Source organism: Misgurnus anguillicaudatus, chromosome 6 (assembly GCF_027580225.2).
Source record: "Misgurnus anguillicaudatus chromosome 6, ASM2758022v2, whole genome shotgun sequence".
Taxonomy (NCBI): domain Eukaryota; kingdom Metazoa; phylum Chordata; class Actinopteri; order Cypriniformes; family Cobitidae; genus Misgurnus; species Misgurnus anguillicaudatus.
The window spans coordinates 2,133,595-2,160,983 of NC_073342.2; the positions used below are offsets into that span (position 1 = coordinate 2,133,595).

At 38.9% G+C, this 27,389-nt stretch overlaps 1 protein-coding gene across 3 annotated transcripts in view; it reads right to left on the reverse strand.

Moving 5' to 3' along the window:
- Window positions 1-3,186: 3,186 nt before the first annotated feature.
- Window positions 3,187-27,389, reverse strand: part of LOC129433239 (ethanolamine kinase 1) — a 39,925-nt gene continuing 15,722 nt past the window's right edge. For 2 of the 3 annotated variants that reach the window (XM_055191771.2, XM_055191773.2), the window contains exons 4-8: window positions 17,876-18,024; window positions 17,548-17,631; window positions 17,268-17,428; window positions 12,427-12,500; window positions 3,187-7,355 (exon numbers count right to left, since the gene is read on the reverse strand). In XM_055191771.2, coding sequence (XP_055047746.1) covers window positions 7,286-7,355; window positions 12,427-12,500; window positions 17,268-17,428; window positions 17,548-17,631; window positions 17,876-18,024 — 538 coding nt within the window. In that variant the 3' untranslated portion in view covers window positions 3,187-7,285. The remainder of the gene's footprint in view (window positions 7,356-12,426; window positions 12,501-17,267; window positions 17,429-17,547; window positions 17,632-17,875; window positions 18,025-27,389) is intronic. The other variant, XM_055191772.2, reaches the window with a different exon arrangement.

Consider the following 27,389-nt stretch of genomic DNA (forward strand, 5'->3'; position numbering starts at 1 on the left):
AAACGTTATATGGAACGTTTTTAGAACCTTTAAATAACGTTATAATCACGACAAGAAAACTGGACATTTTAACGTTTTAAGAACGTTATAAATAAATGTTCTAAGAACGTTGTATAATGGGTGAAAATATAGTTAGGAAAACGTTATATAGAACGTTTTTAGAACCTTTAAATAACGTTATAATCACGACAAGAAAACTGGACATTTTAACGTTTAAATAACGTTCCAAAACAACGTTCCCACAACCAAAATAGAACGTTTGGAAAACGTTTTTAGAACCTAAATTTGTTAGCTGGGATATAGCAGTATACATACTTTTATCTTCTGTACATTTCTCCTCATCTTTTATCTTTTCTTAACCTGGGCACTTTGATGGCTCTTTTCTTATCTGTAGTTTAAAATGTGTTGCATTACGTATGGCTCTGCCTCCATCCGGTGTCTCCATTAGAAGCTGTTACTTGTTGATGTGAATCCCACCGCAGCTCAATCTTTTCTGAGTAACAGCTGATATACACCCGGGAGTAACAAATCTTCTCTGGACAAACACTACAAAGTCCCAACCAGATTAACTGATAGCATGGTTACAATGATATGATTGACGCGATGTTCAGTTGAGGAATTAAAATCCGATCACGCATTCCGTTATCCTCGACATCACGGAGCGCTCGGTTCATGGCTGCGTAGCAACGGGTGACGCTAACCACACCACGGAGCGCAACTTCCGCTCCCGAGCACTTTGGAAAGTAATGCTTTGACTCGTTATTAACGCGTTGTTAGACGCGACATGTAAACGAACACTTGAACGTTTAAATCAAAAATCAAACGAATATAAAACAAAGTGAATAAAAATCTTTCTGCGGGCCAGATTATATTATATTTTTGAAAGGTGACGCGGGCCGCAGATAGGGGGAGGGCGGGCCGCTAATGGCCCGCGGGCCGGGAGTTTGAGACCACTGCATTAGTGATTGGAAACTTTATTAATGAAAACACTTCCATAAACTGTGTGTAGGCTATAACAACTTAAGTATTTTATGTGTGAAATTTTTAAGTAAAAATGTAATTTTAATACTAAATCAGATGTTATATTAAATGTTCAAATAAAATGTTCTATGTTTAATTAAACTGCGATGTAAAAAAGCTTTTTCTAGTGGTGGCCACTAGCGGTATGAACCGTCAGCAGCGATAAGGTATAGCTAAGAGTGCTCCAGACCAACCTTACGAACATATGACTTACAGAAGGTATACGTAACTAAGAAGGTTTCGGGAAACACGTATTAGCGATAAGGTACAGCTTAAGGTACAACTTAAGAAAGACGTAGCGTTAAGGTAGTTTCGGAGAACGCACCCCTGAACAGTGCGAGGTTTATGATCTCTCTACACAGCGCAGTATAGTTACACAGACATAGCCTGCTGTAGTTTTATAATAAACTTCTATCACAACTATCATATCTAAGTTTTGATAAACAAACAAAAAATTGCGTACTGACAATTTAATTTGTAATTTTTTTCAACAGTTCATGCTATCTGTTTATATTGTCTGAATCTGTTTTTATTGTTCTGTGGTGTGTTACTTTGGTTTAGTATTTTTTTTTTGGTTGCTTACTCTAAGGTTGATTCATATTTACTTTTTACTTAAAAGTACAAATTATTTTGTCAATTCTTTATTCTAATTTGGTAATAAAGTTCAACACAACTTTGTTGTGTTATGTTTGAGCTCAGTGAATGAGTTATGAGTGTTTGAATTCAGTAAATGGTCATCGGTTAATTTATTGGTTATCGGCAGTTAGTGCCCATCTTGGTTATCGTTATTGGCAAAATCCAGTATCGGTCGACCTCTAGTTCAGGTAAGTGTAGCAGAGTCTAGTGATCGAGTGATGGTTTTTTTTTTCATTTTTACTTTAAAGTGACACCATGTAATTTTTCAACCTTCATAATAAATTTTCAAGACCCTTGTGATAGTACATCGACTTTAAATAGGTTGAATGACATGTCTACCATAGCCTGACGGGGTCTGTATCACTTTTACTCGTATTTTAAAACTTAGGGTTTCTGGTAGTAACCAGAGCACAAAAAAAACTACAAAATTCGACTGCTTTACGGCATACGTCACTTCCTCCACACAATTTGTTTTTAACGTGAATTTTGCTGGAGGCTACTTAAGGAGTTTAGAGAGCAGTTTCTATTATGTGACTCTGTGGCACAGTCTTTAGTGTCACGGACCTATGACACGGGCGACACGGGTTCGATTCCCCTTTAAGGCAATTTTTTATATAAACTGTTGATTCATACATAAATGCGATGTTCTTTATAAATTACGGCGATTATATTGCATATAGTTCCCTGTATTCAGATGCTGTGTTCACGTATTTACCTTTCTTTTACTGTGTCTATGATATTTACATTACAATCCAGGATGCTATAGCACTCAAACTTGCTCACAGTGTAAAACCAAACCCTATTCATTCACCAATCAGATCCGAGCGTTTCTCTCTTCTCTCTTCCTCATTTGCTGCGTTCCGCTGTCACTCGCGTGACGTATTACAAAGCGGCAGACCTAAACGCATCGGTTTACTTGGATTTGGAGCGATTTTCACACAAAAAAGAGGAATAACGAGCGCCATTGCGGAAAATCCTGGTGGCGAGTGAGAGAGAGAGAGGATGCAACAATATTTGTTTGGAAAAAGGCAAGGAAATACGTCTGGTCGTTCCTGAATTGGAAGGCTGCAGCCTCCGGAGGTCAAATATGCAGGCTGCACACGTCATCAAGCCTGGGTTATTAAGGTAAACTGAGCATTACATTCGCAAGTCATAAGCATACTGCAACAATTTACGATTAACTAAGTATAATAGTCAACTTTGTAATTGTTAATATTGTGAAATAAGACAGTCTTGATGACGTATACAGCTTAGAAATACGACATCCGGAGGCTGCAACCTTCAGATTGAGAAATGGCTTCTGCCACGATGAGTTCCTCATCAGAAAGTTGTAACATGACTGCGTTTCTCCCTGTTGTCTCAAAATGTTGATCGTTTAGCATTTTAAATGTTTAGTTTTTAGTTTAGTTTTAAGGTTGGCCAGTTCCTTTCCTTTGCGACAGTGCTCGGGCGCTTGTGGGCTCTAGGGGCGCTAGAAGTGAAAAATACGTGTCTAGCACCCCCTAGTGGCCAAAAAGTTTCATGGTGTCCCTTTAATTTTGAATTGAACTGCGATTTGGACGCGATGCGTGTCAAATATAGATGCGTTTCTTAAAAAGAGCCGAATCTGGAAGTCCGTGGCTGTATAAACATTGACTAAAGTGGTCGCAATCAGGTCCGGTAGTGCCGCACACGCATAAATCTGCGAATGAGAGCACTAAGTAAAAGCAACAGAAAGTTTCCATCGGTCTCCTGTGCTGCTTGAACCTCAGAAGTAAAGAGACTTTTAGAAATCTTGCCAATTAAGTCCATATCAACAGCAGCAATGACAAGGTAAGCTTAATGTTGCCATGGTTACAGTCCATATACATAATAGATTGCTAGGCTACTCCTGTGCTATCTACAGTTTTATTACAAACAGCAACCTAAACTACAACGTAACATTAGTGTAGACTTAATCATGGTTATCTAAATGGTAAATTTAAACATCACTGTTCAAAGTTTTTACCAGCCTTTGCCTATATTTGTTGTTTGGCAAAAAGCAGTGTTCCTCTGTTTGTCTGTGTTTTATGTGTTAGTCTACATGTAATCCTTATATTGTACTGAAATGAGCTGTATTCCTTGAGGCCTGATCCTCCAATAGCACTTTTTGATAAGTTGTGTCAACCCAGTGCATGCCAGGTTTGTGCTGTGAATCTGAATTAAAAGTGAATTAAAGAAAAGAAATGAAAAGAGGTTGCGTGTCTTGCCATGTTATTAGGCTATAGGTTGCATTATAGTGGAGTCAGCTCTATTGTGTTTGTTATGTGTACCATAATTTACCAGACTTGTACCCGATCATTTATCTATGTTTATGATTCTGACAGTGATTGTTACTGTATTTTGCCATAAGTCTTCACTGTGCCTATTCAAAGCTCAAGGGCCAACACATAACTTCTAGATTTATAAGCAGCAATAAACTACATTTTAACATTTTATAATGCCTACTCATACTTCTGTTATTTTGATGAAAGTAACTCAAAAGTAACGCAAAAGTAGTGTAACTCATTACAGTTCAGAGACAGTAATATTGTATGTAACTAATTACTTTCAAATGACAGTAATTTGTAATATATAATGTATTATACTTTGGAAGTAACTTTCCCAACACTGGTGAACAACTTTAACATTATTAATATGCATTATCTCATATTTCTTGTTCACTGCAGTCTCTGCCTCATTGGCCAGGAGCGCAGTGCACAAACTGATAGTATTCAAGTGTGAGCCTTGGATGAATGTACTGAACAAACACACCATTCAGTAAACAAGTCAATTAAATCAGAATGAGAGCTTTAATGAACTGAATAAACTGATAATGTCATTCATAGTCCAGTATCCACTGTCTCTGTGTTTAAACAATGGAGGGTAAATTCAGGCATTGAGATGAATGCTAAGTGTCCTAATCAATCTGAATACAACCTATTAAACTTTTACAACGTACTGGACTCTAATAACTGGGTTTTCTGAAATATTAAGGTTATGATTTTTCAGGATAAATAAGAATATTTATATCACAGCATTTACATATTTGTCAGCATGACAAATTTAATTACACTTTAACTAAATTACATTTAAACACATAAAAATTTCATGGCATTTAGTTGACTAAAACTAGACTAAAACTAAAACTAAAATGTGACAAACTAAATTGCATTTTATTAAAAAGACTAAAACTAATAAAAAAGCTGCTGTCAAAATTAACACTGCACACATCTGGGGCCTCATTTATAAAGCGTGTGTATGCACAAAACAGGGCTAAAAAACTTGACGGCAGAATGTGTTCAAGTTAGTGCAAGTCTGTTAGGTAAAAGGTAATTGATTTATGTTTTTAAATTTAAATGATTCATTTTTTTATATGTCTGCTCTTTGTAGAGCAGAGGAGAACGCTCGTGCTGCTGGAGAACAGCCCGCATATATCAGACAACACGTGCACAAAAAGAGCAGAAAACACATATCTATTTTATTTTAGTGATACCTTATCATCATTTATGCTGTGATTTTGGCAAGGTGTATGATATAATTGAATAAAAATATATAAATTCTGCGGTAACCCCCGTGTGTAATGCTGGACGATTACAACAATGGCTTGCGTTTATTGGTTGGGCGCATTTAGCTAACGGACTAACAATTGGATGCCAGTCTCATTAATATGAGAATCAGCATTCAGGAGGTGATTTGGATTGACTATTTATGGTTAAAAATGGGAGCGTATAGGGCGGGATATGAGGCAGATTCACACTTTTAGGTGATCTGTGATTTATAAAAGGAACATTGGTTGCAGGTGTGCGTACGGATGGTTTTATAAATCTGAATCTTTTTTTGAGTACGCTATTTTTGGCTTGTGTGTATGTAGACTTTTAGTAAGGATCCTAGGCACAGTTTTATAAATGAGACCCCTGATCCTTTATTGAGTTATCTTCAGGTGTTACATGTTTTGTTATACATAAGAAATATTCAGATTAATTTAAATTGAAATGTGCATATTTGCGTTGTTGAAAATAAGCCTTATAGTACATACATTTGAACAGTCAGAATGTACATATAATAAATTTTTATTTTTGGAGAACTCTTACATTATTCCTCTTCATCTTATATTTTCGCATAATCTCTTTTGCCCATTTCCTGTATCATGTATTTCTACAATTTTAAAAGAAATCTAATTCAAATTATACTGATGGGTTTTGTTTTAGTTCAAAATTTAATATTTCAAATAATGCCTGGATTTTTTTAAAGGCATTTTAAATCCATTTTATCTTTTGGAAGTTAAAGGAGCAATTTGTAAGATATTTCCAGTAAAATGTCCAAAAACCACTAGGCCAGTGTTATATATTTTGTCCAGCTGATTACTATCAATATCTGTAATGTTTTCAACTTCTTGTAAATCGTGAGAAAATTGCCATTCAAAACATTGACACGGGGCAGTGCAGTCTCCTGTCAATGACATTATTGTCCATGTGAACCTTTGTCACCGCCTTTACTGACGTAAAAACCACATGACAACAGTGGTCGAGTTCGAAAAAATAAAATGGCGGCAAAGGAAGCGACTGGAGCACAAATTTAGTGTAAATAAACGTATATTTTCACTTTTTACACATTTTAATTGCATTTCTAGCGAGAAATTATTATTATAGTTTTCAAATATGTGATTAGTTATCACAAAGGCGCTCTGTTAATATTTCAAACACGCTACCGAAAGCCGTTCTCTGAGCTGTCTTCATGCCTCCGAAGTCATTGCCTCATGAAGCAGCGAGGCAACAAGTCACTGCCTTGAGTTTTCGGACGCAGCCAGTGTCGTGGACAAATGCGAAACTATGCGTTAGCGCCTGTCGGGCTACGCGCTTGCTTATGGACTGCCGCTGATTGTGTCAGCAAAGACAGCTCCCGTAAGCGTACGGGCCAACCAAACGACCCAAGAAGAGTTTGGAACAAAACAAGAGAAAGTATGAGGATCAATTTGGTGTTGCATTATCTAGATGGAGAGAGCTTTGCGACAACATTTAACTAGACAGAGATTCCGATCCTGCTTGTGTTTTACGCGATGGGTGAGTTGTTGATTAGCAACCCTTCAAAAACGTATGCTATTATACTGATCACAACATTAGTGTGTAGACTGTAATCAGTGCGTCTTCTCGCGGACAATATGCACATCGAGAGGTATTGTAAAGCAATATAAATGGATATTTAAAGACACTTCACAATAAGATTTGTACTGTCAATACATTATGTGAAAAATCATTGTAGATTGTGAGTTGAAACTTATTCTGTGCTGTGTTAACCATCGAATTTGGACTAATACTGTAACATCTATGACTAACAATTTCGTTTTGAACATCACATATAAACTTACATAATGAAATAAACAATGTCATCAAACGCAACATTTATAAGACTTGATTACTTTATCCATCAGCATGATTTCTCGTTCACGTCTGATTGATGGCCATCCCATAATTCCACACTGCTTCAGAGCGTCATTAAACAATGTCATTTGATGTCATTTTGTTTTGGCGCCATCTAGTGGTAAAAATTCTACGTATTCCACCTTTATTCGTTTTTTTTATCCATGCATAGGCCTATTTAGCAGCTTGTCTTTTGTCTCCATGCAGAAAAATTACTGAAGTGTCATTCCAAAGAACTCCTGCTTCTTCTCAAAGTAGTAGTTGAATCTAGCCATAGCATACCTTTAGGAGAGAAAAAAAATAAAGAATAAAACATAAATAAATGTGACCTGCACTAAACAAGTAAACTAAGAAAATGAAAACAAGGCACTCTGTTTGATGCTTTATGAAACTATACAATTATTTAACAAATTATTTTTTTGAATGATTTAAGTGAATCTGATCTTCTAAAACAATGGTCTAGAAGCAGCTAATCCTGGTTGCAAGGTCAAACTTGAAACAAACTGTAAACTTGTTTCTGAAATCTGATTGGTTGGTTGAAATATTGTCCCAGGGTCAGCATAATGTTGCCCTATGGACATAAACCACTTGGCAAAATAAAGGCAGATTGTTTCTGACAACAAGCTAAATAAATAACAAGTAAATTACTTTAGTTCAAAATATCAACTACCACACTGAGTTATTTTCAACAATGTATTTGTTGTAGAGGTCAGTGTAGCCCCTAGCCAATACAAACATAGCCTGGAAGTTAGCTTCAGTCCAGGTGCGTAACCGTGACAACGTGTGTATGCCTGAGCAAACCATCATTGTTTTGTTTTTTTGAGTAAAGCTAAATTCTATCAATATTATAATAATGGTCCTGATTTACAAAATATCACCACAATGCTCTCTTGAAATCCATACTTTCACCTTTCTAACCCCACAAGTATACTTCAGGGATCTACCCTATGGGTCATTCTACAAAAAAGGTGGAAATGCTTGTCCCTTGCTTTTGCAGACCCCTTAATCATTTAATTTGACCCAATAATCCCATAATGATATATATTTAATAAATATAGACTGTCCTTAAAATAATGAGAGAGTTTATTTATTTAAATTTCTGTTTTTTCAACTTTTTTAAATGTCTGGTTCTGAAAAATTGCCCTGTCCCTTTGATCAAACATTGAAGTTGAACTGTGTACTTATTATTTAAAACCATGTTTTTTATAAAACAAATCTAATTTACATTTACCTTTAACCCTGTATGAATTTACTACAACACTGAAAGGGTAAAAAATACACAACTAATATTAGTAATATCAAATAAATATTTGTCCACCAAATTTATGCCAAAGCACTTTTTTATTTTAAAAACAATGCATCAGCTCTTTGAAGTTTTTCATGGTTCAAGAGGTCAGTGGAAGAAGTGCAGTGGAGGAAGGCAAAAGGTTTGTGAGATGTCTTACCTTATTTGTCTAAACTATCATGATATATCTAAGAATTATGAGGTTTTAAGATTTTTTGGATGTCATTAGTGTTACTCTTTTTTTTATAGCTGGGAGTGTTAAGATCTTAACATAAAAATACATTATACTAAAGAAGTATGTGATTGTTACATCTCTGAAGAAATAGCACATGGCTAATGGCAGCCATTTTGTTAAAATATTAGTTTTTTTCTGTAAATTGTCATTGGTGTTACCGTAATTGGTGTTACTGTAATTGGTGTTACTTCTCTAATGAGTACTTTCTAAGCACTATTCCTTTAACTAAAAGCATAAAAACAAAACAAGATGGAAAATATTATGAAAGTTTGTAAGTTTTATCATATTCATTATCTATTATTATATTCTAATTTTGTCATTGGTGTTACATTGTGTCATTGGTCTTATATTATGTCATTGGTGCTAAACCAAGTTTTGGTGTTATGAATGTATTTGTTGTTGATATGGGATGTAAGACATTGTTGATATTTCATTCTTTGTGTCAAAGCCTTTTTGGTTTAATATTTTTGTTTTTGTTGGTTTTAAAGACAAAAGTCAAACTGAGAATCAAATAATTTCATACAATGCTGGGTAAAGTTGAAGAATTTAATTAAACAAATATTAATAATAAATTATTTTTCTTGCTGTTATCCTTCCTCTACTCAACCTTTAACTAAAAACACAAGCTGTAATGAGAAAAAATATTTAGTATCAACATTAATGTTGTTTAAATCACAGGTAACACCAATGACAAATAAATGACTCATGGATTCTTTATTAAAATTTATTAAAAAGTTAAAAATAGCTTAAGCTCCCCGTTTTGCGGATTCATAGATTTGACAAGCTAATTAATGCTATAAAAGAAGTTTTGGGTATGTTGAAAGAAGTTCATTTAAGCAGATTTCCATCACCTGAATTCCACCTTTTCTGTAGAATGACCCCTATATACACTAGTCAATATTTAATATGGATCAAAAAAGTTTAGATCAGACTTAAGACAAGAACGGGTATTGTTCAAAATTCAAAAACGTTTTTGAAAGGTTTTGACTAATGTAATTAAGTAAAACTGTTACACAATAGTTAGTTAAACAACAAATCTAAAAAATACTCCCTTTCTCTAATCATAGTAGTGCAGACAATAGCCTCTTTCACACAGTAATTCTGGTAAATTACCATGAATTTACCAGAATGAATTTACCAGTAAATACAAAAATGTGCTGTTCACACATGCAGTGACGTTCCGTCTTTTTACCAGTAAGACATCATTCACACATCAGTATCAAAATACCGGTAAACTCGGAGAGAAAGCGGAAGTTACCTGTGGCGCGCGGCCGGCGAGCTCCGTCCGTGTCGTATTTGTAAACGGCGGGTTATGACTTAATATCCACGGTCCGTATTTTGTTGTTTTCACATCTGTGGCAAACGGTCGCGAAGTTGCTCGTGACCAAACAACATTGCGTTAGGCGGCGTCAAACGGAACCTGCGCGTTTGCACATTAGGCTTCACAGATGGTGTGCTAAGGACGTCGGCAATTAGATGGTAAGCTGTTTTAAACAACTTTGGTGAAGAAATGTGGATGTTAACTTCAGGTGTGCTCGACTTTTAAGCAATATGTGTGTGGAAACGTCCGTCAACAGTCTGGGGGAAACCGCGTCACCTGTATAAAAGACTTTCTGATTGGCCCGATCTGTCAGCGCGGTCTGACGTCGTCCGTTCTAAATGCCGGTAATGCTATATTTTTCGTTCACACACAGCGCTTACCGGTAAATTACCGTTAATCTTACAACCTGTCTTACTGGTAAATTGGGAGCACTGATTTACCGGAAAGGTTCTGTTCACACATGACCTGTTAACTGCAATTTACCAGTAAATTACCAGTAAAGACTGTATGTGTGAAAGGGACTATTGTTTGTTTGGCAGCTGCAGAATAAAACATAAAATAGCACATGAGAAAAAGCAGCAAATCAGAACATCATACATGGGATCAGGGAAACAATAGACAAACATAACTATGAAGTATTTAAAAATTAAAGCACATGAAGAGAAACAACAATTTTATATTTACATTTACGAGTTGTTCCTGGGACCCATCAAAACAACAACAATCAAAGTCTAACATAACAGTGCCCACGGGTGGGACTGGTGGGCTAGGACAGTGGGCCAGGAGAAAAAACAATGGGGGAACAAGATGATCAAGGAGGAGCAGATGTAACTGTGAACCAGGGAGGTTCTGGTAGCTCAGGGTATGGCATGGACTAGGGTGGAGAGGGCACCATTCCTGTCAACACTCCCCTTTTTCCCAGGAGTCGCCCGTATTTCACACCTATCTCCTGCCCCCTCCCGTTTTGTTATTTATCACAGAAAACTCCCGTAATTTAAAATGTACTACCTTGTTATATGAATAATCACATCAATATATTATTCCAAGGTTTTTCAGTTGCCAGATCTTGTATGAAACAAATCCTACTCACACAATAGACACATCACACAATTTTTAACCCATTTTTGACTGCAACCTACTACTCGATTGAATTGTTGATATATGTGCAGGCAGACCGTTGAAGTTGAATAACTAGACCACGTGTTTGATGCTGGATTGTGGGTCAACAGTGCTGCCATATTAGTGGTGGCAACTTTTTTGTTAATCTCATAACAACTGGAGGTAAATGCCTCCGTGGCTCTGTCATGTGCAGTTTAGAGAAGCATAGAATTGGGCTAAGATTTTTTCTTTAAAGGGACTGTAAGTAGGATTTGTGTAGGAAGTGTTTTATTAATCAAAATCAATGTCTTTATTCATAAATATGTCCTCGTTGGTGTCAAATGACCTCTGCCAGAGATCTGACTTTTTTTTGTAAGCTTAGAATTTCTCCTCTTTACTTACATTGGACGGGTAAGTCCAAGGAGGCATCCATATTGTTCCGCCGTATTGATAAACTATAATAGCAGAGAGGGACAAAAAGCAGCCTACCAACGCGTTTCCACAATGCGTTTTCATTCAGAACACATGAACCAGCTGCAAGATTCATCTGCTTTGCTTACTGTAAGGGTGACCTCTTCAGTGGGGCCCAGTATCTCGACCAGATCTGCAGTTAAGCATACATTTTTTTCCCTGTTCCCCTGCATAAACTTTTATGGAACAAGATTATCTTGTATGACCCTTGTATGACCCTCAGACATTGCTTGACATGTACAGAGTGATTGAAGTGAGCTGCGCACATCCTCAACTTTGATACAATTTCCCCAGCTGCTCTTTGTATGCTCTTTGTCATCATATTTTGACATGATGAGCCACACACGATGGGCTAAATACATGTTTTGACAAGCGTCACATCATTTGCCCTTGAAAAAGAATTCACTTTAAGTTAGTAAGAAACAAAACAAAACAAGACCCTTACAACATAATAATCTACTTACTTCTGGTCTCTGAAAATCATTGTACTTTGTGTATATTTATTTTGAACAGCTGCATAACCATGTGGTATGGCAACACTTCTGTGATGGACTGCTGCCAAGAAGATCACCAGGACCATTTACCATCACAGAGTCCACAGGAGAGCTAGCTGTATTCTTAAGGACCCCACCATTCATGGACTGTTCACAATTCTACCCTCAGGACGGAGGTATAGTAGTGTAAAAAGGACTTTTAGGGCAAGGAACTTATTTTTCATCTAAACACGAACATTGCTAATGTTGTGCTGTTACATTTCATCTAATTTTCCACAAAATTTTGTGTGTGTGTGTTGATTTCTTTAAATTTGGCTGCATAGTCTTTCATGGCTCGCCAACGCATTCCTCGCAAAGTCAATAATTGATAATTGAAGTCGGCATGAAAGGACTTTATTCTACCACAGTTTACCTTGTGTTGTTTAAATTCAAAAAGTCATGTAACCCACCTCTGAAAGTCAAAGTCAATAGTAGAATGTTTAGCTTGCAGCAGAGCCCATAGACACCAGAAGAAATGAGCCACCTGTGAAAATTACATAGCCTTATGTTATATTCTTATATATGTTATTTGTTTATAACATAAAATATACAGTGGTGTGAAAAAGTGTTGGCCCCCTCCAGATGTTTTTGCATATTTGTCAAACTTTTACTCTTTCCCTGTCACCATTAAAAAAGTTGCCAGCCAACGCCAGCATTTTATTATAATTTTCACAAAATTTTAATGTCTTCCAAAAAATCTTCTTTAAATATAAAAACAGACAATATATCAAATAAAAGAACAAACCCTTTGCTTTAAAAAAAATGTATTCTTACAGTCATTCAAAGATCCACACATTATTCCATATTACTCCCGTTACTGAGCATGTTCGTCTCTGGCCTTGCTTTGTTATAATAGTGCTGATTGACAGGTGCGCTTTCCCGTTTTTCAAACAGATCATTTTGTATAGTTCTCCTTAGAAAAATGAAAAAAATTTTGGCAGATTGATTACGATTTGTATTACCTTCAGTGGCGGCTCGTGACTGCTCTTCCGAGGATGCGCTAATTCAAAATAAGTGTTCGGATTGTCACGTGTGTGGTTCCCTTTTCCAAAATATGTGTCATGCGTGTGGAGAGATCCTGTGTGCATCACGTGTTTTGTCAAAAAAAATGGGCCTTCTGCACACGCGTCAAAACCGTTTATGATAAAAGAGACGCTCACATTCCCTAAATACACGCAAGATACTCCCTTAACAGTAAACTCTGATTACGCATGAGACAATAGTAAATTTGGTTACTGTTGTTTTACTACAAATAAAAACTAATAGACTATGTTAGTATAGTTGTAGTATAATGGTAACATAATTTTTAGGGATGCTCCGAATATTCGGCCACCGAAAAATTTTAGCCGAAAATGGCCCAAAAGAGCATTTTCGGTTTTCGGCCGAAAGACTTTTATCACTGAAACAATACGGCCGAAATGTTGTGATGACGCAAACAGAAACCACGACCTGCACGTGTTTGTCTGAAGCAAAATGTATGCGGTGTGGATGTATTTAACCGCAAAAGGCGCTAAAGTGAGCAGTTGTCTGTCCGCACATACATGCGGTTAAATGTGTCCGGTCCAGACATGATCATCACAGCCCTTCAAAGATCAGAAGTCTTGATGTGTAAACTTTAGAGAGAGTCGAGCAAATCTGTCTCATACTGTATAGTCCATTAACATACATGTCGTCCCCTTGGAATTATAAGGTATAGAATAATTTCACTAGATTACTAAACGAACATCTTGAGTCATTTAATCCTACTACAATAGAAGAGCTCTCTAAACTAGTAACGTCATCCAAATCATCGTCCTGTATACTAGACCCCGTTCCCACAAAATTACTAAAAGAGGTATTTCATGTAGTGTCAGACACGGTACTTAATATCTTTAACTCATCTCTAGAATTAGGATCCGTTCCAACAGCTTTCAAACTAGCAGTTATAGACCCCTTCAAGGTTTGTAAACATTGAATGATTATCGGGTGCGCGCGCAGCACGGGGTCGAACTGTTCATACCATTTAGGATTTATAATTTAATCTAACAGTGCTGAAAAATGATGACTTACCTCAAATGAAGTGAGCACTTCAAACACAAGCCTCTTTGATCTTTGTATTGTCTCAGTCTGCACGTTAATTGCTTGCAGACGCAGATGTTGTATTTTTTGTTTTTGAGATTCTGCATGAATCGCGAAAACTTAACGGAAGACCTCGTGCGATTTTCACAGCCCACGGCGTAAGTAGGCATTTTTGACGATACCGAATAATACGCAACTCAATCAGCTGTAATGACTTTTCTGACACCAACATGCGCAGTGGGAACAGCCTGTGACGTGAACCGTGAAGGGGTCTATTAGACCGCTCATTAAAAAAACAAACCTTGACCAGGGAGATCTTAATAACTTTAGACCAATCTCAAATCTACCTTTTCTTTCTAAAATATTAGAAAAAGTAGTGGCAAGCCAGCTACGCACATTCATAGAAAATAATAATACATATGAAAAGTTCCAATCAGGATTCAGGCCCCACCATAGCACAGAGACAGCGCTGCTTAGAGTTACAAATGACCTCCTATTAACATCCGATCGTGGTGAAATCTCAATCCTTATATTACTAGACCTTAGTGCAGCCTTTGACACAATAGATCACACAATCTTACTCAATAGACTAGAAAACTATGTTGGCATCAGTGGTCAGGCGTTAGCCTGGTTCAGATCGTATCTAACCAATCGATATCACTTTGTTTATGTAAATGAGGAAGAGTCATATCACTCCCCCGTTAAATACGGCGTACCTCAGGGATCAGTTCTAGGCCCTATCCTATTCTCGTTATATATGTTACCTCTAGGAGACATTATCAGGAAACATAACATAAGTTTTCACTGCTATGCGGATGATACCCAGCTTTACATCTCGTCACATCCTAGCGAAACCCACCAGTTTTCTAAGCTAATAGACTGCATTAGTGATATTAGGGACTGGATGGCACATAACTTTCTTATGCTAAACTCCAATAAGACAGAGATACTTATTATTGAACCGAATCGCTACAAACATAATATGTCAGATTTCAAGTTGCCCATAGATGGCTGCACGGTGGTGCCATCTTCCACGGTTAAGAATTTAGGCGTAATGTTCGACAGCAATCTATCTTTCGATAGTCACATCGCCAACGTCTGCCGCACAGCATTCTTCCATCTTAGAAATATCTCAAAAATACGGCATATGCTGTCTGCATCAGACGCAGAAAAGCTTATCCATGCTTTTATGACCTCTAGAATAGACTATTGTAACTCGTTACTCGGGGGATGCCATGCAAATCAGGTAAACAAGCTACAGCTGGTTCAAAACGCAGCCGCAAGAGTGCTTACTCGATCTAAAAAGTATGACCACATCAGTCCAATTCTGGGATCTTTACATTGGCTACCAGTTAAATATCGCATACAATTTAAAATATTACTAATCACCTACAAAGCCTTAAATGGCCTAGCGCCCTCGTATATTAAAGAACTACTATCAGAATACAATCCATCACGTAAACTGCGCTCACAAAATTCTGGTCACTTAATTATCCCTAGAATATCAAAAGTGTCTAAAGGTGGTAGATCCTTTTCCTACTTAGCCCCTAAGCTCTGGAATGATTTACCAAATAATGTTCGAGTATCAGACACAGTCGATCAATTTAAATCTAAACTTAAGACATTCTTCTTTAACAAAGCATTCACATAAAATGTCAAGTAAATGTACTTTTCCCGCAGTAGTTAGTTTGTCTAGAACAAAGCACTCACATACCTCATATGGGTAATATACTATTGCCGCAATAGTTAGCTTGTCTGGAACCGAGCTGACTTGAACCACTATAATGTTTGACACTTGCATTACATGCGAACGGCCCCTACGCTAATAGAAATTCTGTTTTTCTCTCCCTGTCTCGTCCTCCACCACGAGGACAATGAGACAAACAGACCCAGTTCCTGTTGCTGTGAAGATCATCGCATCACTGATCCACTGGCTGTCCTTCAACGTGATGACCAGCTGATGCCCGACCAACGACCACCGGCTAAACCAGTTTAATTCGCTTACCCGCCTCCTATCCCTACCGTATCTATATATATATATATATATATATATTAATTCCTCCCAAGGGTTTTTGTCCTTCTAGGAGTTTTTCCCATTGGGTTTTTTTTCCTAGGGGGTTTTTTCGTCCCAGGGAGAGTCAGCCAACTTTGTCTTAACTAAGCACTTTACTGTATACGTTACATTATTAATATGCTCGCTTGTACGGTTTAACCGCTATCTCTACTTCTTATATTATCTATTGATTTTCTGTGTTCTCCTCTACATCTTCTCATGTAAAGCTGCTTTGCAACAATTAACACTTGTGAAAAGCGCAATATAAATAATATTGAATTGAATTGAATTATTATATACCGTTTATTATTTTATTTTTTTATTTTGTCATTTTGAAATGGCAAATACGTAAATATTTCAGATACAGTACCTTGTCAAGAAATAATAATATAATCTAAAATAAGAAACTCAATTAAGACAAGTTGTTCTATGCCAATAAAACATACATTTAAATATCAAATTTTGCATTTTTATGTATTCAAAAAAATGTTTCCAAATGTTTCCAAGATGTGCGTAGCACTTCCTTCCTCCGCCATTGTTTTGCCGCAATGACTTCTGGGGCGTAATGCGGTTTCAGTGGCAAGTCTGCACTCGATGCATCCTCGATATCAAGAACACAATAGGGTATTTTCATTCTTGAGAATTGGAATTGAACTTCGACAGTTAATTATGACGTAGAGCGAGCACACAAGGAGGCAAGATCGCTGAAGAACGAACACATATTGAGAAACTTACTTTCCACCCCTGAGAATGGCATATTTTGTTTTCTGTTTTTTTATTTGAAATATCCTGTTCTAACTTTCCTCTGCCTTCACTACTTCCAAATAAAATCACTACAAATTATCACCGCAGATTAATCATAACAGTTTTGATAAATTGCTATATTTCAGTTGAATGAATTCAAGTTCCTGTGTTCTGTAGCCAATAATACTCAAAAACAATTCACACTCATAAGTTAAAAGGGACCAAATTCTAGCTCTAAAAACTATCAACTAATTCTAAAATTTGTCCAGCTTGGTTTTCTAGTAAGCACTCTGTCTTTGAGGCAAGAGCCCTTATTACTTTTAGACAACGCACATACCTGCAATGACATTGCAACAGAAAATAACTGAATCTATTATGCAGTATAGAAATACTCACCAAAGAGAACTTGCAGACTTTTATGTAAAGTTCTTTGACCTCTTTCTTAGTGACAGACGACTCCATACCACTGCACTGCTTAAAACTCTCCAAGTAAGCAGTAAGCCAATCAAACTGAAGCTCACAACTAGGGTATAGGCTGGAGTCAACATTATTGATACCTACAAAATGAAATTGACAGTTAATAGCATCAATTAGCTGGCAATTTGGCATTGATTTAATTTAAATCTCAGATAAATTTCTGTATTTATGTTAAGATATTTGTATACAGAAAATGTACCTGCAAATTCATTGAAATGGTTTCCAATGTCATAAGCTTGGTAATTAAAATCGGCATACTCGTAGTCAATGAATTTTACTGTGCCTATAGTTAGACAAAAATAACTTGGTTGACATAGATTTTGTCTTATTTAACAGCAAGCATTTTTACTTTACAGAAATAAAAACACCAATAACAACAAAAAAAAAAAAACGCTTTTCAATTTCTCATATGCATATTAAGATTATTTATGTGTTTTAGATTGTTTTATAATACTGTCACAGAAAACAGAATTGTATTGCAGAATTTCAAACATTTTTATTACTGTAATACATGTTTTAGCAGTCACCTTCTTCAGAGTTGTAGATTATATTTTTAGTCAGGAGGTCATTATGGCACAACACGACTGGGGAGTCAATGTGGTTAAGATGACTCTTTAGCTCCTCTATCTCTTTGATGATGATTTTTATGTTTGGTGCCTCCAGATGGACACTGGATCTAAGAAAGACAGGAATTTTAAACACAATAGCTAAACTGCAATTCACAGACTTTGTTTTATTTTAAAATGGGTATGGCTGATTATAGATTTAGTTGAGCATATGCGTAATGGTTTTGTCATGTGTTCTATTGTTTGGGTCTTTTATTTTGAAATCATATCATGTCACACTTCACTGTTCACTTCCTGTTTGTCGTGTTTAAAGCCTGGGGTGTATTCCAAAAAGCAGGGTTAACTTACCATCAGATTAACCCTGAACTTTGGGTTGATCAACCCCAAACCTGCTTACTAAGGTTATGTCGGTTCCAAGAGTTAGTTCAATCAACCCGCTGAAAGTAACCCAGAGTTAATGTGTGCCCACGGTAACAAAATAAAGTAATTGTCAATGGATCACAGATTTCACGAGTCTTTTTCTTCTTCCTTTATTTCTTAACGCCATTCCAGCATCTACAGCTATATTCATGGCGAGAACCAGGTAATCCATACACAAGTTTTATTTAGACAAGTTCATTCAAACACAAGTTGGGGGAGGGACAATTTGGTATCTCCAATTTGAGGATCAAATGTAGAGAGGGGGCTAAGGGTCTGAAGTGGATGTTATAGAAATAAATATGATACTATGAAATATATATTTATAATTTTATTTCATTATGTACATGATTCTTACTGATAATAGGAAATCTATGACCACTATTCCATGTCTGTGATTCAGTGGGTGTCACCTAATGAAGTCTGTGCTTCACCTGTGTCACTCTGTGAGTCAGTGTTAAATCATGTGCTTCATCTGTGTCATTCTGTGGGTCAGGTTAAATGCACATGCCTGCAGGCAGAGACTGCAGGCAGGGGTAACTTCTGTCCCTCAGTAATTATGATGGGTATCATGTGTTTCTTTTTGTTATACCCATTTACTGTAACATTGCCACATTGTCAAATTATGCTTCCATGCCCACTCCACGCTCATCATAAGTACACGCATGCGCAGACATCCTCTGGAGCCTTGTTTCATTACCTAAAATGAACTTACCCTGCAACATAACCTGCTCCGGAGCAGGTTATCTTCAGAGTCAGTTGCTATGGTTACTTACATAACCCGAAAGTTACCTCCGTTTTTGGAACTGAAAGCAGAGGTTATCAGTTGACTTACTCCTAAACTTACCTTGGTAAGTCATATAACCGGCTTTCTGGAATACACCCCTGTTCAGTCACCATGTCTTATGGTGAAATATTGTTGTTTTATCAGTTGCGTTACCAAGCGGTCTATTTCATTGTTTCCTGTTATCTTGTATTCATGTTCATGGTTTTGACCCCTTGCCTGGTATTTGGATTACGCTTTTGGATTACCTGGTTTGGATGTGTTTGCCTGCCCTTTTGGGATATTTTAGCAAACTATCTTCTGCATTTGGATTTGTCTCTCGCTTTGTGTAAACAGCTGTTGTTACAGAATACTTAGCCTTAACCAGATCCAACGGAGGATTGTTATTCCTACTTGCAACATGAATCCTGCAGATCTACTGGTTCGTCTTCGCCAAGGTAGTGGGGGGCAGAGCGAGGCTTCATGAAACACTAAAACAGTTAAATCAATTGTGCCGTATGTTTCGAGGCTACGAAACCTCAATCTGAAACTGCCTCTACAGTGACACCTAGCGGTCCTTTAAATGTTTTTACATACAGCAGTTTTGGCAAGATTTTAGAAGAGAGTGACAAACTGTTGTTTGATTGACACAAGTGTCAATAATCTTCGTTTAGCCATAATCTCGTGACTTTGGTGTTTCGAATCACATTTTGGAGCAGTGTTTCGAAAACATCTACGCTTTGGGATATTGACATAGTGTCGAAACGTCAGTTTCGCGGCAGCCATCCCTACACCAAGGAAACCGGTCTATTGAGAGTTATGTGGAGGAATTCTGTGAAGTACAGCATCAGGTAGACTTTAAAGACTCTTTTCTGAAAGACATTTTTTTTTATTGTGGACTTAATCGCATCATTTCCCGTTTAATGCCACTCAATACACCACTTTGTACATAGACCATGCTTTGTGGTTATGTGGCTCTCCCTTCACTGTGGGTGCTGTTGATGAAGAGTACCGTAATCCCATAGTAACTACCAAACTGAAAACATTCAGGTCATGTCTGGTAAACCAAAGAATGTTCATGCTACGTTTGTTAAACCTATCTCCTCCGTCCTCGCTTGCATCCTATGAGGGTGGAGCTAAGACGCGAGGAAAGGAACACAGGAAAGGAAACGATGATGCACAAATAAGAATTGAGAAGCACCCTTTGCCTGTCTCTGTTCCCAAGATGGCTGCCGCCTTACCCGTATCTGTGCCCAAGATGGCTGTCACAATGCCAGCCCCTGTCTTTAAAATGGATACGGCCATATCTGCACCTGTTACCAAGATGGCCATTGCCACGTCCACACCTGTTATGAAGAGGGCCGTCACCATACTTGCACCTGATCTCAAGATGGCTACCGCACTCGAGCCTATACACAGAATGGCTGCCGCACCTCAGCCATTTCACAAGATGGCTGCCACACCTGAGCCACTTCACAAGATGGCTGCCTCACACACCTCTCCAGTTCATGCCAGGACCCAACTATTGAGGTCTAGTCTGATACCAGCCAACAGGGAACGTTCCCATAACTTTGGCTAACATTCTCTAAAGGTTTTATTAAAATTTATCCAAAAATGTTCTTTCAATAACATTAATAGAACTTTTCCCCAACGTTATCTGCAATTAATAAATGTCCTTAAAATGTTAGCATTAGAAACGTTATTATTGTATTGTTAGTGGAACGTTCAACACACCTTAGCATTGAAAACGTTACTATTGTGTATGTAACATTCTTAAAACGGTAGCATTAAAAACATTATAATTGCATTCCCAGTCAACACGTGAGATCACACGAGATCACAGTGACTTCACACCATTCTCATACCATGATAATTCACAGTGTGAGCTATATGTGTAGTAAGTAGTATGAGCTCACAGTGAGTGTGCGGTGACCTCATATGTTGACCTTAATATATGAGCATTTGTGGAGGGTTCATGTTTTCACTGCGAGAGCATGCCCTCCTTCGGACCTGGAATCGGATGGGATCACTCTTCGGGAGATGGTGAACACACTGCTCCTTCCCCTGGAAAAGGGCCGGGTGGAAAATCCTTGGTTTCATTCTGCTGTTCCACCGGCTGTCCAACCGGTACCCACAGACCACACTAAGACTGCATTCCTCTTCCCTCACCAGGTCTCCTGAGGATTGAGAGAGCCGTGAGCGGACACACACCAGCTCACCCTCCTCTTCTATCGCCAGTGGGTGCTTCCCGGAGTCTGCGCTTTCCGTGCATGAGCTCAGGCTTTTACAGCCCATATTTCATAGTTCCCAAAAAGGCCGGTGGGTTACGACCGATCTTGGATTTGCGTGTTCTGAACCGGACTCTCCAAAAACGATCCTTCAGAATGTTAACCCCGAAACTGATATTTCAGTCAATACGCCCCCAAGATTGGTTTGCAGCTATAGACCTGAAAGACGTGTACTTTCATGTGTCCATTCTCCCTCACCACAGGCCGTTTCTTCGCTTTGAGTTCGAGGGGCGGGCATACCAATACAAAGTACTACCATCCGGGCTGTTCGTGTGCACATTTCGTGTGTTCACAAAAGTAGGGGAAGCGGCGTTAAAACCCCTGAGAGAGAGCGGTGTTCGCATATTGGCTTACCTCAACGATATATAATAGCGCATTCTCTGCGGACGCTGTGCGAACACAGAGACTTACCGCTTCGGCATCTCACCCGTTTGGGTCTTCGGGTCAACTGGGAAAAGAGCAAACTCTGCCCCACGCAGAGGATCTCTTTTCTCGGCATGGAACTGGACTCGATCAATTTATTGGCGCGTTTAACAGAAGTGCGCGTCCAGTTGATTCTGACTTGCCTCGGTTCATTTCGAGGGAAGAACGCGGTCCCTCTGAAACAATTTCAGAAGCTTCTGGGACATATGGCAGCAGCCGTGGCTGTGACACTGCTCGGGCTGCTCCATATGAGACCGCTTCAGCGTTGGCTTCACGATCGAGTCCCGAGGAGAGCGTGGCGCGCTGGCATTCACCGTGTAACCATTACACCTGCGTGTCATCTAACATTCACCTCGTGGTCAGACCCCGCGTTTCTGAGAGCAGATGTTCCCATGAAACAGGTCTCTTGGAATGCTGTTGTACACAAAGATGCATCCGACACGGGGTGGGAAGCCACATACGATGGGCTTGCAGCCTCGGGGGTGTGGACAGCACCCCAGCTGCACTGGCACATCAACTGCCGCGAGTTGTGGGCTGTATATCTGGGACTTGTACGGTTCGCTACAGAGCTAAGAGGGAAGGATGTGTTAGTTCGCACCGACAATACTGCGACTGTTGCGTATATCAACCGTCAATGCGGTTGGCGCTCTCTTCACCTGTCGCATCTCACCCGTCATCTCCTCCTTTGGAGTCAGAAGCATCTGAGGTCCCTTTGTGCCATTCACATGGCATTGCGCTGGCCGTGGGGGATTTGCAAATACGCATTCTGGACGACCAGGAATTGGTTTCCAGAACTGATGCTCCTCGCGACAGCCCCTCCCTGACGAATTCCCCTGAGGAAGGACCTTCTTTCTCAAGGAGGGGGCACATTATGGCACCCGCGCCCCGACCTGTGGGATCTCCATGTATAGTCGTTGAGCGCGCACAAGGTTTAGGTGATTTATCACAAGCGGTATCTTACACCATCGCCGCAGCGCGAGCGCCGTCTACTAGACACGCATACGCACTTAAATGGAACCTTTTGGTCGATTGGTGCTCTTCGCAATGCGAAGACCCCCGAGAATGCCTATTAATGTCGTGCTTACAAACCATCAACACCGGTTAGATGGTAGGCTGTCCCCCTCCACCATTAAAGTTGATGTCGCCCTCCCTCTATTCCTCCTTGGGACCTGTCCATGGTGCTGAAAGTAGGGATGGGCATTTTCCAGTAATTTAATATTCGAATATTTAAACTCATAAAAACAGAATATTCGAATATTTGTTTATTTAAATTACGCTAATTAAGACATACGTGTTTTGTATTTTTCATTTTGTCACAATTTCACAAAAGGCTTATAATTAGGAAATATCCACAACAAACTAAGCTTATATTCTTTATATATGTATGTATGTATTTTTAAGTTGAAAACATTGTAAAAAAAATAGATTTATAATTTTTCTTAAAAAAATAGCCTACAGAAAAATGGTGTTAAAACCCGCGCAGAGCGAAGTCTGAGTCAAATAGTTTCAAGTCGGTCGTTAGTACGAATTCAGTACTGTTTGATCTTACAGAAATTATATCATACCAAATATAATACCCAAACCCAAGTGAAGTTTAAAGTTGAGGACTTGACAAAGTATAGCTACGCTATCATCATGTAAACAGACTCTATACACCAAGGAAGAACCCGGAGCGAACGAAAAAACATAGACAACATATCAGACTGCTCGGTCGGCATATGAATATGTTTAGTTTGACATGTTTCGTGAAGAAAGACAACCAAATTTAGTCTACCTGCTCCGGTGAAAGCCTGTTCGTCTGACTACAATAATGCCAGGCTGCGGAGAACCTCTGCTCCGCGGTGGTTATCCGGTAAAAACAACAGACGGATCTAACAAGAGTATTTGAATTTAACATTATTTTACAAATAATGTAAACTGGCTCGATACCTTATTGCTGACTGTGCAAAGTTACGAGCTTAATTTAACAACACAAAGACGGGGCTATTATTGTTTGCTTTTAAACGGCCATGTGCAGTTATCCGGTTCATTTTCGAAAGAGCACGACATATAATAAATGTTCTCCGTTCCATTTCTTTCTTTGTGTCTGTCTCGTTATTAACAAAATAAAGTAGACTATATAGCAGGAAGCTTACAAAGCTCTCATGATGCGCTGATGCGGGCGGCGGCGAAGCACGTCTAAATAACACGCGAGCCGGTGGCCAAAAACGGACAACCCGGAGTTAAAACTAAATACTTAAATTTGTCTACAATCTGAATTGCCAAACAATCAGAAATACATACAAATAAATGTACATGTATATTTTACATTAAAGTCTGTAAAAAAACAGTATAGATGAAGTAAAAAAGCATTAAATAAGTCGTAACCCTAGGCTAATGACTAATTGGAGCAAGGAGTCAACCAACCTGGGGTCCAATCAATGTGATGAGATTAGATGTGTTGATTAAAGCTGCCCTGTCCAATAAAAAACACACACTAGTTTTGAGTTTGCTGTTCTGAAGAAGCATTGTCTGATGTGAACCATGCCTCGCACAAAAGAGGTCTCAGAAGACCTACGATCAAGAATTGTTGACTTACATAAAGCTGGAAAGGGTTACAAAAGTATATCTAAAAGCCTTGATGTCCATGTGTCCACGGCAAGACAGATTGTCTTCAAATGGAGAAAGTTCAGCACTGTTGCTACACTCCCCATGCGTGGTAGTCCTGTAATGATGACTGCAAGGCACAGCGCAGAATGCTCAATGAGGTGAAGAAGAATCCTAGAGTGTCAGCTAAAGACTTACAGAAATCTCTGGCACATGCTAACATTTTTGTTGACAAATCTACAATAAGGAAAACATTAAACAAGAATGGACTTCATGGGAAGACACCACGGAGGAAGCCACTGCTGTCCAAAAAAAAAAACATTGCAGCACGTTTGAAGTTTGCAAAAGAGCACCTGGATGTTCCACAGCACTACTGGCAAAACATTCTGTGGACAGATGAAACCAAAATTGAGTTGTTTGGAAAGAACACACAACGCTATGTGTGGAGAACAAAAGGCACAGCACACCAACATCAAAACCTCATCCCAATTGTGAAATATGGTGGAGGGGGCATCATGGTTTGGGGCTGCTTTTCTGCCTCAGGCCCTGAATGGATTACTGTCATCAATGGAAAAATGAATTCCAAAGTTTATCAAGACATTTTGCAGGAAAACTTAAGATCATCTGTCCGCCAACTGAAGCTTAACAGAGGATGGACGATGCAACAGGACAACGACCCAAAGCATAGAAGTAAATCAACGACAGAATGGCTTCAACAGAAGAAAATACGCCTTCTGGAGTGGCCCAGTCAGAGTCCTGACCTCAACCCGATTAAGATGCTGTGGCATGACCTCAAGAGAGCGATTCACACCAGACATCCCAAGAATATTGCTGAACTGAAACACTTTTGTAAAGAGGAATGGTCCAAAATTTCTCCTGACCGTTGTGCAGGTCTGATCTGCAACTATAGGAAACGTTTGGTTGAGGTTATTGCTGCCAAAGGAGGGTCAACCAGTTATTAAACCCAAAGGTTCACATACTTTTTTCACCCTGCACTATGAATGTTTACATGTTGTGTTCAATAAAAACATGAAAACGTATAATGCTTGTGCGGTATTAACTTAAGCAGACTGTGTTTCTCTATTGTTGTGACTTAGATGAAGATCAGAACACATTTTATGACCAATTTATGAAGAATTCAAAGTAAGCCCAAAGGGTTCACATACTTTTTCTTTCAACTGTATGCTGGTGTTGCTGGTATGACCAGCATGGTATGCTGGTGCTAATGCTGGTTTGGTGCTGGTTTAGCTGGTGCTACTGCTGGTGCTGGTTTAGCTGGTGTTCACTTGCAAACAAGCACCAAAACACAACATATGCTGGTCTTGCTGGTATGCTGTTTTTTCAGCAGGGAAGACATTTGCTCATGGATAGTAAAATACATTTGTAACGTGCATCAAGTTCACAGATAAATGTGTAGGTATTTGTTAATTATTTTGAGTCTAATTTCAACCCATAAGCCATTGCCCCCGGTTGTGCGGACCCTTGCAAATTCCCCAAATTTGGGAATCTCAACTGCAACATTTCTGAAAGTGGGGGACTGCGTTTGCGCTCTCCCCTGGCATCTGTGTTAAAAAAAACAACAACTTGTTGCACCTTGTATTCACTGACTAATCCAGAGACATGACGAATACGACAGTTTAACAGTGTTGGAATTTAAAGAAATCTGTGAAGTTAAATGGCTCCTGAGTAGAGCTGGCAAAAAACATTGCCTGCGATTCTCATGCGCGTCTTATCAGTGAAGCCGGTTCTGTGATTGGTACTAAATCACCATCACCTGCTTTCAAATGGAGCAGCATAGACAGAGCTGTATTTCACCAAGAAGTTGACAATCACCAAGACGATCTTTCACGATTATGAACGCGATTTTGCCTAGCTTTCGGTGAAATACGGCTCTGTGCCGTAAATGCAGCTCCATCTGAAAGCAGGTGATAGCGGTTTACTACTAATCACCGAACCGGCTTTACCAATGAGACACGCATGAGAATCGGAGAATCACAGACGATTTTTTTCGCCAGCTCTACTCCTGAGGTAGATTTTTTTTTCAATTGTGAGTTACTTTAGGTACTTTAGTTATGCAAATTGACACCATATCTTTAGCCAGGTAACCAGTTATGGTGTCGTAAAGTTGGCTGTCAGTTGTGGTGGTTGTGAAGTGGTGTGTTCACTAGTGGGACTTTTATGCCGAGTTCAGACTGCATGATTTTAGCCCTGATTTTGACTCGCCGACAGGTTTTGAGAAATCGCCGACAAATGCCCGAAATCACAGGCAAATCGTTGCTCGTGCACGCAAGTGACAATCACACAGTGTGAATTATAAAAGATGCGTTCTGAGAGGATCGCCGACGAGTCGCCGACACCCGTGAGATATTTGGCATGCTAAATATCTGGACCGGTCGGCGATTCAAAATCATGCCGTGTGAAATGTGTTTTGACTGACAATAACATCGGCGATGACCTACATCCAATGAGAGAGCAACATACAGGATAGCTGGAAGTTCGGGGAGGAGTCTCTCAAAACATTTCCTCCTTCATAATTTTTATTTCTTCTTCTTTCTGCTGCAAATGAGCGCACATGCAATTTATATGGTAAATTTCTTGCGGGTGACCATTTTTAATAATAATCCCAGTCTCACGTGAGAACTCCGGTCTTGCACGCGTGACCTCGCTTTGGTTCCTTTGCGTCACTTCTCGCGTGCGTTTGGTTGTGAGACGTAGTTTGTGGTCCGGGAAAAGTTATCGGCGATTCTTCTTACGGTAAAGTCATGCAGTATGAAAACCCCTGTCGCCAATCCATCATGCAGTCTGAAACAGCAGCGACTGAACCCTTCCCCAGATAATCACGCAGTGTGAAACCACAGGTGACCCGACTAGTTTGAAAATCATACAGTCTGAACTCGGCATTAGCCAAGTGTGAGGTCGACACAGATGTTTGTCAGGTTTTACATAGCACTTGCCTTTGAAAAACATCAGAACTCCAAAATTATTTCACACATTAAAG